The sequence below is a fragment of the Streptopelia decaocto genome (genome assembly GCF_964273445.1).
Source record: "Streptopelia decaocto genome assembly, chromosome: 2".
Lineage (NCBI taxonomy): Eukaryota > Metazoa > Chordata > Aves > Columbiformes > Columbidae > Streptopelia > Streptopelia decaocto.
The window spans coordinates 41772109-41786375 of record NC_138655.1 but is presented as its reverse complement, the minus strand read 5'-3'; the positions used below and the strand labels follow the sequence as shown (position 1 = coordinate 41786375).

Below are 14267 nucleotides of genomic sequence, written 5' to 3'. Positions count from 1 at the left end.
ACCTGTCATCACAGCAGATGAAGAAGAACTTAAAAAAAAAAAAAGTGGTCCTGTCTTGCAAAGTAGAAGTAATGCAGCCATATGTGCTGAAAAGCACAAACATCACTGCATACAAGTTTAGGTCACTTAAATATTTTCACTCTTAGATAGCATGCTGCTTTCAATATTAGAAAGTATTAATTAACCTAATTTGATCATTTTCCACATCAAATCATGCTGTCTGCAAAGACTATTCAAAGAAAAATGGCTGGTTTATGTCCCAAATCCCTGAGTCTCTGCCACAAACAACTACTTTTACCTGGGACTATCATTTTAGCTTCCTGTGCAGCAATAGGATAAACCACAGAAGTTTTTAAAACAATAAAACAAAAAAAATCTAAAATCATCTTCCCAACTCAAGAGTTACTATCTGGATTAGATCAGCTTCTTTCGAATTTGGGAGTATTCCAGCTAGAGATTTTTATTCAAACAGAAGCTTGCTGGTAAGGCTGGAAATAAAGCACGGAATGTAACAGTCAAGTTCCAATGTCATTTGTTCATTACATTTCTAGTCAATTTAATCAACTTTAAATTATGTCATTCAATCAGAACTAGCCACCTGACCTTTTTCATAAACTGAAAACATGAATTCCATATAAAAGACAAGAGTCCTTAATAGAACATGTGTTCATATAAATAAGCCTTAGCATCTATCAGAAATAAGCAATGAAACCATACAGAAGGAATTTTACCGCATCACTCTCATTCATGTTAAAGAACCACTTAAGGTTCCTAATATATCAGACTTCACATTAGTTAGTAAGGCAGAACACTGCAAATTGAAGTTACAACTTGCATATTGAAAATAAGTCATAATGCTGCTTTTTAATACAATTGACTTTAATGCGAAAAAAAGCATTTCTATTTCAGTAAGAGAACTGAGAAGAAAAAGGTAATTTACAGAAAATACTAAATTGCTTGGAGTTAAAAGTGCTAATGAGAACAAAAGAATAAATAATGAATCTTACAGGACAAAATTCAAGAAGTTAAAAGAGTGGGTAGATAAAGTTTCCAAAGAACTCCCAGTTAAGAGAACTATAGGCAGACATGGAAGCTGATACAATTACCTATCTCACACCATAGTGAGATATTCATTATTTTTATAGTGAAATTGAAAGGATATGTTCGGAAAATACAAACAGGAACACATGACTAACTAGAATGGATCACTCAGTGATACAGAACTCCTAAGGTACAAAATGAGCTGAAGTAAGAACAAGACATAAAGAACAATAAAAAGTATGAAAAAATTAGTAAAACCTTTTAGTAGGTAAGGAGAGAAAGTAATTGATTCAAAGTAGACAGAAGTACCCAATATCTGTTGCTTTATAGAAAAAAAATTACATTACAATTACACACTCCAGGCAACAAACTTGTCAAAGAGGTGAAACAGGTCAAATTAGGAGATACTGGATAGCAGAGAAGACGTAATGCAAGCTGTCAAGACTCATTGCATACCCTCAGTAATGCACAGGCAGCAGTGACGATTTAGGGAATGAACAAGCTTGGTCCTTTATGCATTTCACCTATTATTATTTTTTCCATAAACTGATACTGTGGCCTCTCACAGAGGAAGAGGGCTGTTTTGCCTCTGTTACCTATTTTAGTTTTGCTTCAGAACTCACAGCTCCAGTGTTCAATTTCCAATCTCTTATTTCCTGGCTGCCAGTTTATAACCTCATTTTCATGCCAACACTACTCTTTAATGTTGGAGAAAGAACATAGCTAAATTAATTTCCCCAAAGCCTGTAATAGAACCATCTTATTCTTTCTTAACCTTTATTAAAAGAACTCGGCTTCATTTTTTCCTCCTCTTGAAAAACACACTAAATCCAAGAACCAGCAATTATTTCTCCTACTTTTTATGACTTCATAATTGGAAGAAGATGAATATAAACTGCTGAGCTTCTCAACCTCTTTTTTTGTCTCCAAGCTGTACATCCCTGCTTAATCTTAAGATCCTAAAGAACACTAGAACGCCTACAGGGGTCTACGCAGTAAGAAGAGCCCCTACTAAATACCTCATGCACTGACCTCCTTCAACAGGATAAATAGCCTATTCTTATGATCTGCCTTATCCAGAAACTTTTCAAAGTAGCAGATGCTTTTGGCTACAGAGACCATGTAAGTCACAGAGTGACTTCGCACAGCTCGTTACTGCTGTCAGTACATCAATAAGCAACAAGTCTCCTCTCCCCACCTTAAGTTAGTTGCAACACCTCCTACTAGAACACAATTAGTACCCAGGAAAACAAATAGTGCACAGGGACAATCAGCACCTGTGAACACAAATCTGTGCTTCCACAATGAAAACATCAAGCCTCTGTGCTTAGTTATTCCAAATTATCTTAAGCAGGACCAGTGATGTATGCGTGACAGGGACACAGTAATGCAACTAACTCCTCTTATACAGATATCCTCGTTCATCTTGGCAGAGCCATCAAGAAAACATTTTGGAAAATATTCCAAAACAGTAGATAAAAATAATTTAAAAATCAGTCAGTTGGACAAACAGATAAATGTATAAAATATTTTTTTTTAATTAAAGCAAAATGTATCTGCTATTAATAACTCTGGTGTTGCACACTAGTACCAGTAGAAAAAAGGAATTTTTAACTAAAGAAGGGAAATCATTAGTGCCCATGTTAACAGTTTTTTTTAGTCAACCTTATTTTAGGAATACATTGAACAGCAGACACCTATTACCTGTAACAGCACATCTATTACATGTAGCAAAATTCAGCTCAAAAAAAAGAGAGAGAGAACTAAGCTTTCAATCCAGGATACTGATAAGATCTAGCAGAAACAGCTGTGCATCAGCAACATTTGAGATGTAGTCACTAAAAGAACCACAGCGCAATTTTTGCCAACAGACACTTACCCGAAATGCTGCAAGGATGATTCTAGTTACTTTCTCTTTGACAGATTCCTGAAGAATATCCGACAGCACTGGAACAATATTATACCGACGGAGATATTCACACATTTGAGGGCTAAATGCCAGCAGCCACACACAGAAAATCATCTGATACTGGAGCTGGAAGCCACATTTGTTGCTCAAGACCCCCATGATACTGAAAAATTAAGATAGCATACATTTGATTTTTAAATAATGAATGCATGGATTGTACTGCTCCACCCCAAAACATTAAAATAAATGGTTAACAGGAACTTATTGGAAAGAGCTGCTGAGCATGAGTACACAACACACACTTCCCAGTATCCTGCACCAGTATTTATCATTGTATAAACAGAAAGCCATCTTTTAAAGGCATAGTTATTTCCTCCTTAGCTGTACAGCTATGAAGAAACATTTCCCGTGTGAACTGATGTGGTACAGTACCAATCTTCGGGTTCATAGACTCTGGCATGTTTACAGCATTATTTGTCATTCTAGGAGAAACAGAGAAACACACAGCTCCTCCTTCAGAGTTAAGAAAGAAAGGAGTAAACAGACAGAACAAATTCTACACAAATTGACCTTGTTTCTTATTGTATCTCTCCATAGGAGTGTCCAAAATGAGCTGAAATAATCATTATTTAATGAGTTCTCAAAAAGATATACAAAGCACTGCTAGAGAAGAAATAATATCACAAGAAGATAATATCTCCAAGAAGAAATCATGCAGAAGCTTTGTTCAGCTGAAGTTGTGAAAATATAATAAACAATTTACAAGTCCATCCAAAACGCTAACCCAATTTAAAAAACATACAAACAAAATAATCACAACACACACCCTACCACCAAACTACCTTCAAGATCCCTGTTATCAAAATTAAGACAAAAATAAAACTTCTTGAAACATGGGCTTATTGTAATGCTTGAATAGTTTATTAAACAGTTTCCTTGGTGAAACAGATCGTTTCAATAGTGTCATCTTGACGCACATAAACATATTTTGAATTTTCACTTCACTGGCAACTTTGATTTTTCTCCATTTCAGGGTACAGGGGTATTTTGCCTTGAAGTGCAAATTGTATAGCTACCATCCCCAATAGAGACACACTGAGCAGAAACGTTACTTACAAACAGGAATTTTTTAAATAAGATGAGTGACAACATTGTAGCCTCATCCAGAGCTATTTATGAAGAGAATCTGGACAGAAGAGAGACCTACCTGAAGCCATACGTGGAAAAGAAAAAAAAAAATCAGCTTAGCTCTAGAACATTTCTCCTTTCACTAATATTTTTAGACTGAACAACTTCAAACCAAAATACGAGGATCATTAGCACAAACTCATTTTGTTAGTCCTTGTTCTTTTAAATAAAAAGCAGAGAATCTCCAACTAACTACAAATGGCTGTATTCCACTTCAGATATTTATTTAAGCTGTTCTTCGTGAAGAGTAAAGTAGCATTAAAGCATCAACATTGGTACCTACATCTGAATGTTTATCTGTTTGACTGTATTACTGTCGGAAAACACATAGGTTTGTCACTCTAAAAGAGCAGCTGTCTTTTGCAAGAGAGCTCTATTTGAAAAGAGGTCACTGGGGAATGTGCTACTGTAAGTGCAAGTGTATCCATATAAATTGAAATAAATGCTCACCAATTTACTCCATCTGCTTCTACCCATGCAAAGCGATATTCATTGACCCTGAGCATCAGCTGCAGACATCCAGCAACACACTGTACATACTGCGAACTCTGTTGAAAAGAACAACACATGACTTCTTACAAGAAGAGTTAGGTACTAAGTGCTGAAGTTCAGTTTTCCAAACTAGAATTTACTGGCATATTTCAACACGCATTTCTTCAGCAACACTCCTGAGTTAAACAGGCTTACTCTTATAATGTTTCACATCCCACTATTAAAAAAAAAAATCTGAAATGAAAGTGTGGGAGGCAAAATATAAATGGAAAATAGTTTTGAATAGGAAAGAAGTGTTATGCAAGTGATACCATTTTAAATTACCAGAACAGATTTTTATAGCCCATTTGAACATGCCTTCTTTCAGCATCTATGAATGAAGGCTGTCTTCTCTTTGATTATACTGCCAGAGCCCTTTCATCCACAGAGTCAATTGCTATTCCATTCCAAAATTGGGGAAATAAATCAGCAAACTGATTACCAAACTTGAAGAAGTTTGCTAGAGGTCATTGTAGAAAAAAGCATCTTGAGCTCAGGTTCTTCCCACTTCCATTCTCCAACTCAAAAAAGCAGTGGTATGATTACAATTGTATATTTTCCTATGCATGTGCCACACAGTAAATACCATGCTTATCATAATGAGATGTATATTTATACAAAAAAAATCTAAAAACAAGTATGTAAAATCATCCTCCAAGTTTAACTTGGCATTTTAATTTTCTTTTCATTAAAAGGCCAGCACAGTATATTGTGCTAAGAACAGAATATAGTGACTAAATCTTTCCCATCAGTAAAGGGCTGAGAGATGCAACACTGACTTCTGTTTTCATTCAGACTCCTATATGAACAGTCACAAATACAGAATAATTAAACAGCTTTTCTTCTATAGAAGCATGTATTTACTGTGCAGTAACAAATAAGATGGGCTGCAGTTCAAAACCAGGTTTGGATCAACCCACTGTCCCTCTACCTACAGCAATAGAAAGATCCCAAGGTACAACAGAAAATGCATTTTTTTTTCTCTCTTCTTGCTCAGCTTCTGGCATTATCTTCACTAATACTCAGATATGCTGCTGATAAAATTTTGTTGTTTTGTTTTTCCTATAAACCTAAGTGTCTTGAAAGTCTCATGATAGATCACTTACACAATACATGGGCAAGCTATTCAAACACTTAATGGAGGAAAGAAGTTAGGCAATCCATATGAAGGGAAAAAAAGGAGACAATCAACAAAACTTAAAGATTAATTCATTCTGCATTTCTCATCAGAGATTAACACCTTTATGTAAAGACTGAGTCTAACATCTAGGCCCAAATCATTGTACAGAACTTTCAGTTCCCTGGGTAGGTATTCACTCTCAAACACAATGCAAATAGAACAGCTATAAACAGACAGCCCCCTCACCCCAAATAATGTATTAATTCATCTGCGTCACCACCTGTGTACTACTGAACTTGGAGTTTTTAAAGAGCCTGTCATAAAAGCATTCTTACAACACTATTATAATTGAAATTTCATAACAGATCCCAGTCCTAATTGCCTGTGTAAAATTTTACAACTGTATCTCTAATTTACCCTGAAATAAATTAATCAGGACCTGCTTGGAAATCTCGCACAAGCTAGATCTGAAATCAGAACAGTAACAAAGTCAAGAAAACACTTACCAATGTAATCACCCTAGAACATATTTGCACTATAAGATCTGCTGCTTTGGGACCCTGCAGTGCTAGGGTGGATCCATACAGTGCTACAGTACAATAAATACAGATTTCTAAGCAAGTTAGAAGATCTCACAGCTCCATGACAAGCAGTGTTGCATGCTGTAGAACTATTTTTTTTAAGGTTATATGCCCAAGGGCTGCCAGCCTAACAGAAACAGTATGGCACACAGAACCGAACATGAAATACTGAAATACATCAACTCCTACACTTAGGCCATAATTTTATTGCCTGTCCATGGTCATGCATTACAGTCTTATCTTTTCTATTTTGAACCCCAGTCAGGTGATAACTTAGGAGGCTTTTCTCTACAGGAAGCTAATGCATTAAAGCAAGAACTACATTTGGAAGAAAAACTCTAGATTCCTATTTAAGTCTTCTGAAAAACTATGAACACTTTGAGGTCACAAAAACAACAAAAGACCAAACTGAATGCTACTTTACATTCAAGCTCTACAATAAACTGCCTCATTGTGCCACAACAAAACAGAAAATCCAGTTATGATAACTTGCATTTGTTATACTGCCCCAGTTCGTCTCCAAGCTCAACAGCCACTATAGCTACATGAAATAAGATATAAATAAACACTGATGTAAAAAGGACAATCCAATAATCTATTTTGCCCTGAATTCAAGCTATTCAAATATTAAAAGCTTACAGCTTTGAAAGCACTCTTGTAATTTCATGCTACAGAGGTTGAGGGGTAATATTTGCTTTATATATCTGATGTGCCCTAAGTTGTGCACATAACAAGAGCCAAAAGCTTCTGATTCTCAGGTTTCTTCTACAAGTCAGACAGTTCAGTGCTAAACAGATCATATTGTTCGAATATTAATTGCTTGTATTTTTTTAAGTGTGTTAACAAGTAGAACGCTAGCTACATCTACAGTTTTCACAACCAAAACCAACGTGTAAAATACATGCTTCCACTGCCAGCATTTTCTGTGAAATCAGTGTTTTAAAAATACTTTTGTTTCTTGGTGCCATCACCTGGCACTCTGTTGTCGTACAGCTCTCATTCTGAGAACTTTCTGTTACTGACACCAGAACAGGTCTGCGTCTTAATCGAAGGAACACATATCACCTGCCCAAAATAGAAAATTGACAGATTTCAAAGATATACTCACATCACTTGTGGAGACTGCTCCTGTTTCCACAGAAGTCCCTGTACCACGTAGTTTCTAGCAAAAAATTAAAAGTTTAAAATCAGAGCTGGTCTTCAACCTTACAGAGCAGTTGTTAGCCCATTTCTTTCAATTTGCCAACCTCTCTAGTCAGAAAAAGAAAATATTAAGGATCTATTCAATACTTTTTCTGCTCAATATATCATAATAATGAACCATATTTATTTCCCCACACACACCATGATGTCTAGAAGAATATGCTTGGAGCTGATTCTGGTATATCAAGACTTAGTTTTTTATTACTATTCATATTTTTAAGTGCGATTTTACTCAATACTTTTATCCATCTGCATCTTAGAATAGGAAAACCATTCTCTTGAATCTTTCTGAAGGCAATTCCAATTTTAAGACACTTCTTTGAGAGGAAAAACAAATCTCTTTTTTTAACAAACCCAGTTTGGAAAACTATGAAAAATATACCGTTACTAAAACTACTGAATGCTTCTCTGCTCTCCAGAATCCACTTCTGCTACAACACTACCTTAGAGAATGACAAATCACTGGGTTTTGATAAAGATTGAAGGGAAAATCTCCAAAAATTAATAAAAAGGAGAACAATTCATCTTTGATGGTCAAGCCAGCAGTAACCCATTTATATTGAGCTAATGCCATAAAAATACTGTCCAAATACATCAAGATTTACTTAGTTTCAAGAAGCTGACTAAAAATAAGAGTTTGTACTACAGTAAACTGGAAAAAGACTTTGATATTCACTGCCTGCTGCCATGTGATTTTTCTTTCCAGCAAAGAGTTCTGAGAAACAAAATAGGGAGACAAAAACTCTTCATGTTTTCACAGAATCACAGAACATTAGGGACTGGAAGGGACCTCAAAAGATCCTCTAGTCCAATCCCCCTGCCGGAGCAGGAACACTTAGATGAGGCTACACAGGGATGTGTCCAGGTGGGTTTTGAATGTCTCCAGAAAAGGAGACTCCACAACCCCCCTGGGCAGCCTGTTCCAGTGTTCTGTTACCCTCACTGTGAAGAAGTTTCTTCTTAAATTTAAGTGGAACCTCTTGTGTTCCAGTTTGATCCCATTACCCCTTGTCCTACTGTTGGTTGTCACCAAGAAGAGCCTGGCTCCATCCTCCTGACCCTCACCCTTTATATATTTATAAACATTAATAAAGTCACCCCTCAGTCTCTTCTTCTCCAAGCTAAAGAGACCCAGCTCCCTCAGCCTTTCCTCATAAGGGAGATCCCCTAATCATCTTTGTTGCCCTGTGCAGGGCTCTCTCCAGCAGTTCCCTGTCCTTCTTGAACAGAGGGGCCCAGAAGTGGACACAATATTCCAGATGTGGTCTCATCAGGGCAGAGTAGACGGGAAGGAGAACCTCTCTCGACCTACTAACCACCCCCCTTCTAATACATCCCAGGATGCCATTGGCCTTCTTGGCTACAAGGACACAGTGCTGGCTCATGGTCATCCTGCCGTCCACCAAGACCCCCAGGTCCCTTTCCCCTACGCTGCTCTCTAATAGGTCATTCCCCAAACTATAGTGGACCCTGGGGTTGTTCCTACCCAGATGCAAGACTCTACACTTGCCCTTGTTATATTTCATTAAATTTTTCCCCGCCCAACTCTCCAGCCTGTCCAGGTCTCGCTGGATGGCAGCACAGCCTTCTGGCGTATCAGCCACTCCTCCCAGCTTAGTGTCATCAGCAAACTTGCTGGTAGTACACTCTATTCCCTCATCCAAACCATTGATGAATATATTGAATAATTCTGGTCCCAGTACTGACCCTTGAGGCACTCCACTAGATACTGGCCTCCAACTAGACTCCCCATTGACCACAACTCTCTGGCTTCTTTCCTTCAACCAGTTCATAGTCCACCTCACTACCTGATCATCCAGACCACACTCCCTCAGTTTAGCTGTAAGGATGATGTGGGAGACTGTGTCAAATGCTTTACTGAAGTCAAGGTAGACCACATCCACCACCCTGCCATCACCTATCCGCCTCATTATGTTCTCATAAAAGTCTATGAAGCTGGTCAAGCACAACTTCCCCTTCGTTAAGTCATGCTGACTGCCCTTAATGACCCTCTTATCCTTGATATGCCTTGAGATGGTACCAAGGATAAGTTGTTCCATCAGTTTCCCAAGGATGGAGGTGAGGCTGACCGATCTACAGTTACCTGGGTCCTCCTTCTTGCCCTTTTTGAAGACTGGAGTGACATTTGCTTTCCTCCAATCCTCAGACACCTCTCCCATTTCCCAAGACTTGGCAAAGATGATGGAGAATGGTCTAGCAATGACCTCAGCCAGCTCCCTCAGCACCCATGGGTGCATCCCATCCAGACCCATGGATTTATGGATGTCCAGACTGCCTAACTGCTCCCTACCCCAGTCCTCATCAACCAAGGCAGACTCCTCCATTGTCCTGACTTCCTCTGTGGCCTCAGGGGTACAGGGCCCCTCAGGACAGCCTCCAGCAGAGTAGATGGAGACAAAGAAGGTGTTCAGTAACTCTGCCACAAGGGCACCCACCTCGTTCATCAGTGGGCCTACATTGCCTCTGGTGTTAATTTTATCTGCCACATATTTGAAAAAGCTCTTTCTGTTGTCCTTGACCCCTCTCGCCAGGTTTAATTCTAAGGAGGCCTTAGCTTTCCTAGTTGCCTCCCTACACCCTCTGACAACAGCCTTATATTCTTCCCAAGTGGCCAGCCCCTCCTTCCATGATCTATAAACTCTCTTCTTCCACTGGAGCTTACCCAGCAGTTTCCTGTTTAACCACGCAGGTCTCCTGGCTCCCTTCCTTGACTTCCTACGTGTCGGGGATGCTCTGATCTTGAGCTTGGTAGAAGCAGTCCCTGAACACTAACCAACTATCTTGGGCCCCTTTACCTTCAAGCAACCTTGCCCATGGGACTTCCCCTAGCAATAGTCTGAAAAGGCCAAAGTTTGCCCTGCTGAAGTCCAGGGATACAATTCTGCTTGCTATTCTGTTCCTGCCACATGAGATCCTGAACTCCACCATTTCATGGTCGCTGCAACCAAGGCAGCCCTCAACCTTTACTGCTTCAACCAGACCCTCCTTGTTAGTGAGGATGAGGTCCAGCAGTGCACCTCTCCTCGTCAGCTCCTCCACCATTTGCATCAGAAAGTTATCGTCAAGGCACTGGAGGAAGCTCCTAGACTGTGGCTGGCTGGCTGAGTAGTCCTTCCAGCAAACATCAGGGAAGTTAAAATTCCCCACAACAACCAGGGCCTGTGACTGTGAGGCTGCTCTCAGCTGTCTGTAGAAGGTTTCATCGACTTCCTCACTCTGATCTAGTGGCCTGTAATAGACACCCACAGCAGTATCACCCCTGCCAGCCTACCCCTGAATTCTCACCCATAGACTCTCAACTCGCTCCTCATCTGTGCCTGGACAATACTTGATACATTGTAGTTGCTCTCTCACGTAAGAGCAACTCCACCACCATGCCTGGCTCAGTGTCCAGAAGAAAAAAAAAAAAAAAAAAAAGTCAGTGTTAGCCAACAGAAAAGGTAAAAAGCCTTTTTTTATTATTTTTAATTTTTAATTTACATTTTAAGGACTACAACAGAATATATAAAATATAAAGCTAAAAACGATGTGATTCTGTGAATAAAGGAGATTTAGCTTTAAAAATGACCAAGTAAAATTTTGTTTTAAAAAGAGAATAAAAAAATACCTCTTTTTTGCACTTTATGTATTCATATGCTTTTTAAAAGTTTCCAAAGTCACTAATGTTTAAACAGAAGTAGCTTTTTACCTGTGAACTGAGCTGAGTTTTAATCCAGTTGAAATAGTAATTCAAGTCACTGCCTTCCATAAGTTCCCTCCCCCAAGCAGCCAGTTTGGCAATAATTCTTGCTGCCTGAAAGAAAATGCAATAAACAGATTTTTCAAAGGCAGTAATTTCCGGATTCAGTGAAAAATCCTACAAGCTCTTGAAAACAAGCTTAGGTAAAAGATGACCTCCTACCGAAATCTACCTGTTTTCTAGGTAGAAGACTCTTGTCGAGAAACTTTGATTCTTCAGCTTTCTGTTGCTTCTACTTCCTAGCAACTGGTGTATTTTTACAACATTATCAGGTAAAGCTGATGAAGTTCACAAGGGATCACTGAAGAACTCAGAAGGGCTGGAGGGTGAGTTGTCAATGGGCTACTGCTGTAGGACACCATTACAGTCTGAAATCCATCACCACCAAAATACTTGATGACCTAACACATACATGAGCAGGCTTACCTTCAGCAACTATGGCATATGCCAAATGATGGCAAAGCATGTAAGTTTTTTTTGTACTTAAACTGAGACAAGTAATGTTCAAGAAGACAGAAGTTTCAAGCCCAAAAAAAGAAGAGCAGAAAACCAAAAGTGAAGGTAGAATTTAAGAATCAAGCTGAGGCATGAAAATGTGGTTAGGGAAAAGTTTCCATTATGCCTATGGCACAAGAATACACATAGCCAGAGTATATTTCTACGTCAGCCTTTCCAAATTATGTTTGAAATTACTCTACATTGCAGCCCACCACTTATTTGCGGAAACATTTGAGTCAGCTTATATATGAGGAGGCAGTCTAACCAAGAAACTACTGAAGCAGAGGTTCATTTGCCCACATACAGCTCCATGATGCAGTGAGGAGACTATTCCAGGCACCTTCGCTGCATTCAGACGTGCAGCACCACCACCACCACTGATTTCTAGAGGGATTACAAGTGAGAGCCTGCAACAATGATCTCTACACTGAAATGCATCAAATCCACTTCCAAAATCAGCCAAGTGACGCTACAAAATCCCTTGTTTTAAAACATGAGATGTTAGATCTACAGCTTACTGTGCTCCTGACTAAAACTGCTCCCTGGCCCTGAATGAGAGACTCATCAGTTTTCTTGCTTCTGCCCTCCTGATTCTCCACTCAGTCCCACTGTGGGAGATGACATAAGCAACTGGGTGGGAGCTTTCCTGTCAGCCAGGGTCAACCCACCAAACAGCAGACATTATTTCTTCTCCAGTATGCTTACAAACCATTTTAAGCAGATTTCAAGTGGCAATATAGTAATTTGAGCATATGAGAGTAATTTTCAAATATATTTCCCTTTCACAGGATGAGAACTCAAATTCTAATATTGTACCACATGAGAAGCTTTGACTGGCAGTTGTGACAAAAGTTATTTTTCTAGTTATGTCTTACTGTCCCTAATTAATTCTAGAATCTTGGCTTTTCTGAGCCTTTAAAACCTGTTTTTATCTCCCAGGAAAAAAAAAATATATGTCAATAAACAATGTAATTTTTCTTTCTAAAATGTGGTCAAGTGAAGCCTGCGTTAAGAATGACTCATCTAGACTGCAAGAAAACTTTCCAATCTAAGCAGTAGTTAGCCTTCAAACTCCAAAATCTCCTAAAGGAAAATAAAAGCAGAATTTTTCTCTACCATTTTCAGAGACAGTTTCATTTAAAACTTACCATATGCACAGTGAAAAGATCTTGTCGATTCAACATTGGCAGAAAATAGGACCATGCAGTGTTTTTACCACGCTTTGCATAATCGAAGAAGATACAAACACGCTGATGATTTTCCTGTAAAAATTGGGAGAAGGGAAAAGATGAGAAACTTATAAAAGCATTCAACATAAAGCAGATATTTGCTCCTCATCATGTTGTTATACAGAGTGTGTCCTGGCTTGTAACAGCCCATGGGAACTTCTCAGTTTGAAAGCTACTTGTGGATACAATTCATATGAGCACTTCAGCATTGAGGTTAGAGAGTTAGAGTGGGGTGAAATAAACTTTGAAACCCCAGTTATACCTCAGTACTCCAATACCTGCTTGAGTAAAAGTGGATGTATCTTTTTGATACAAGCAGAATGAGAGATATCAGACACAAGCTAAATACTGTCATTTTCCAGAGGAACACTAGTCTTCATCCAATCAGTTATGCTTCAATAAAGTCCATACAAAGCTTTCCACATATTGCTACTTCCACACAAAAGTCTATTGTTCAGCTTGGCTGCATGTGCTATAAGTGAAATTTCGGAGACACAAGCTAGTCTTTTCTCTCCATTCCTAAATCATCTCACAGTGATTAATGTTCTATGCGGTACGTATAAGAAGCACTCAAAAACCCTCCCATAATTTGTTGTTCAAACTATGAAATTTAAAAAAAAAAAAGTAGGATCTCAGGAACACAGCACCTTGGTGGAGGGCCTCCACTCAGAGAGATAGCTTGATGAAAAATGGCATAAATCACTGTCAGCATCTACACTTGTACTACACAGAGTCCAGGCTAAAAAGATCAAAAATAACTAGATCAATGAGTTCCGTTTATAACCAAAGGAGGAGACAGACAAGTCCAGAAGCATAAAAATTGAAATAAATTCAACTTGCTGTCAATCAGAAGGCTTGTCTAGTCTGCTGTTAAGATGCAGGGTAAAGACAAGAAAGAAGGAGTGAAGAAATACCTATGGCCCTGAAATACGTAGTGCTACACCTTCCTAGGCAGATACTGACTGCACCGATAAAATGGAAATCCTGAAGCTCTCACATCAGCAGTTGAATAATTTAGCATCTGTCACTTCTGAAGATGCATAATGAAGCTCACTTGGGTGGTGTTGCTACCTGCACCAACTACAGTGCAGGTTCTTAAAAATTTCAGAAGCAGCAGACTGTGCAGTGTGACACGGTCACTAATCCAGAGAAATTGTTCCAAGTATTTATCATATGAATAGAATAAGAAATGTTTCCTCAGGGACTC

The 14267-nt window shown here is 38.7% G+C and overlaps 1 protein-coding gene across 2 annotated transcripts in view; it reads right to left on the bottom strand.

Moving 5' to 3' along the window:
• Window positions 1-14267, bottom strand: part of ATP6V1H (ATPase H+ transporting V1 subunit H) — a 47791-nt gene that overhangs the window by 18180 nt on the left and 15344 nt on the right. For both annotated transcript variants that reach the window (XM_082046625.1, XM_082046626.1), the window contains exons 5-9: window positions 12980-13093; window positions 11283-11387; window positions 7479-7532; window positions 4589-4686; window positions 2921-3113 (exon numbers count right to left, since the gene is read on the bottom strand). In XM_082046625.1, the coding sequence (XP_081902751.1) occupies window positions 2921-3113; window positions 4589-4686; window positions 7479-7532; window positions 11283-11387; window positions 12980-13093 (564 nt within the window). The remainder of the gene's footprint in view (window positions 1-2920; window positions 3114-4588; window positions 4687-7478; window positions 7533-11282; window positions 11388-12979; window positions 13094-14267) is intronic.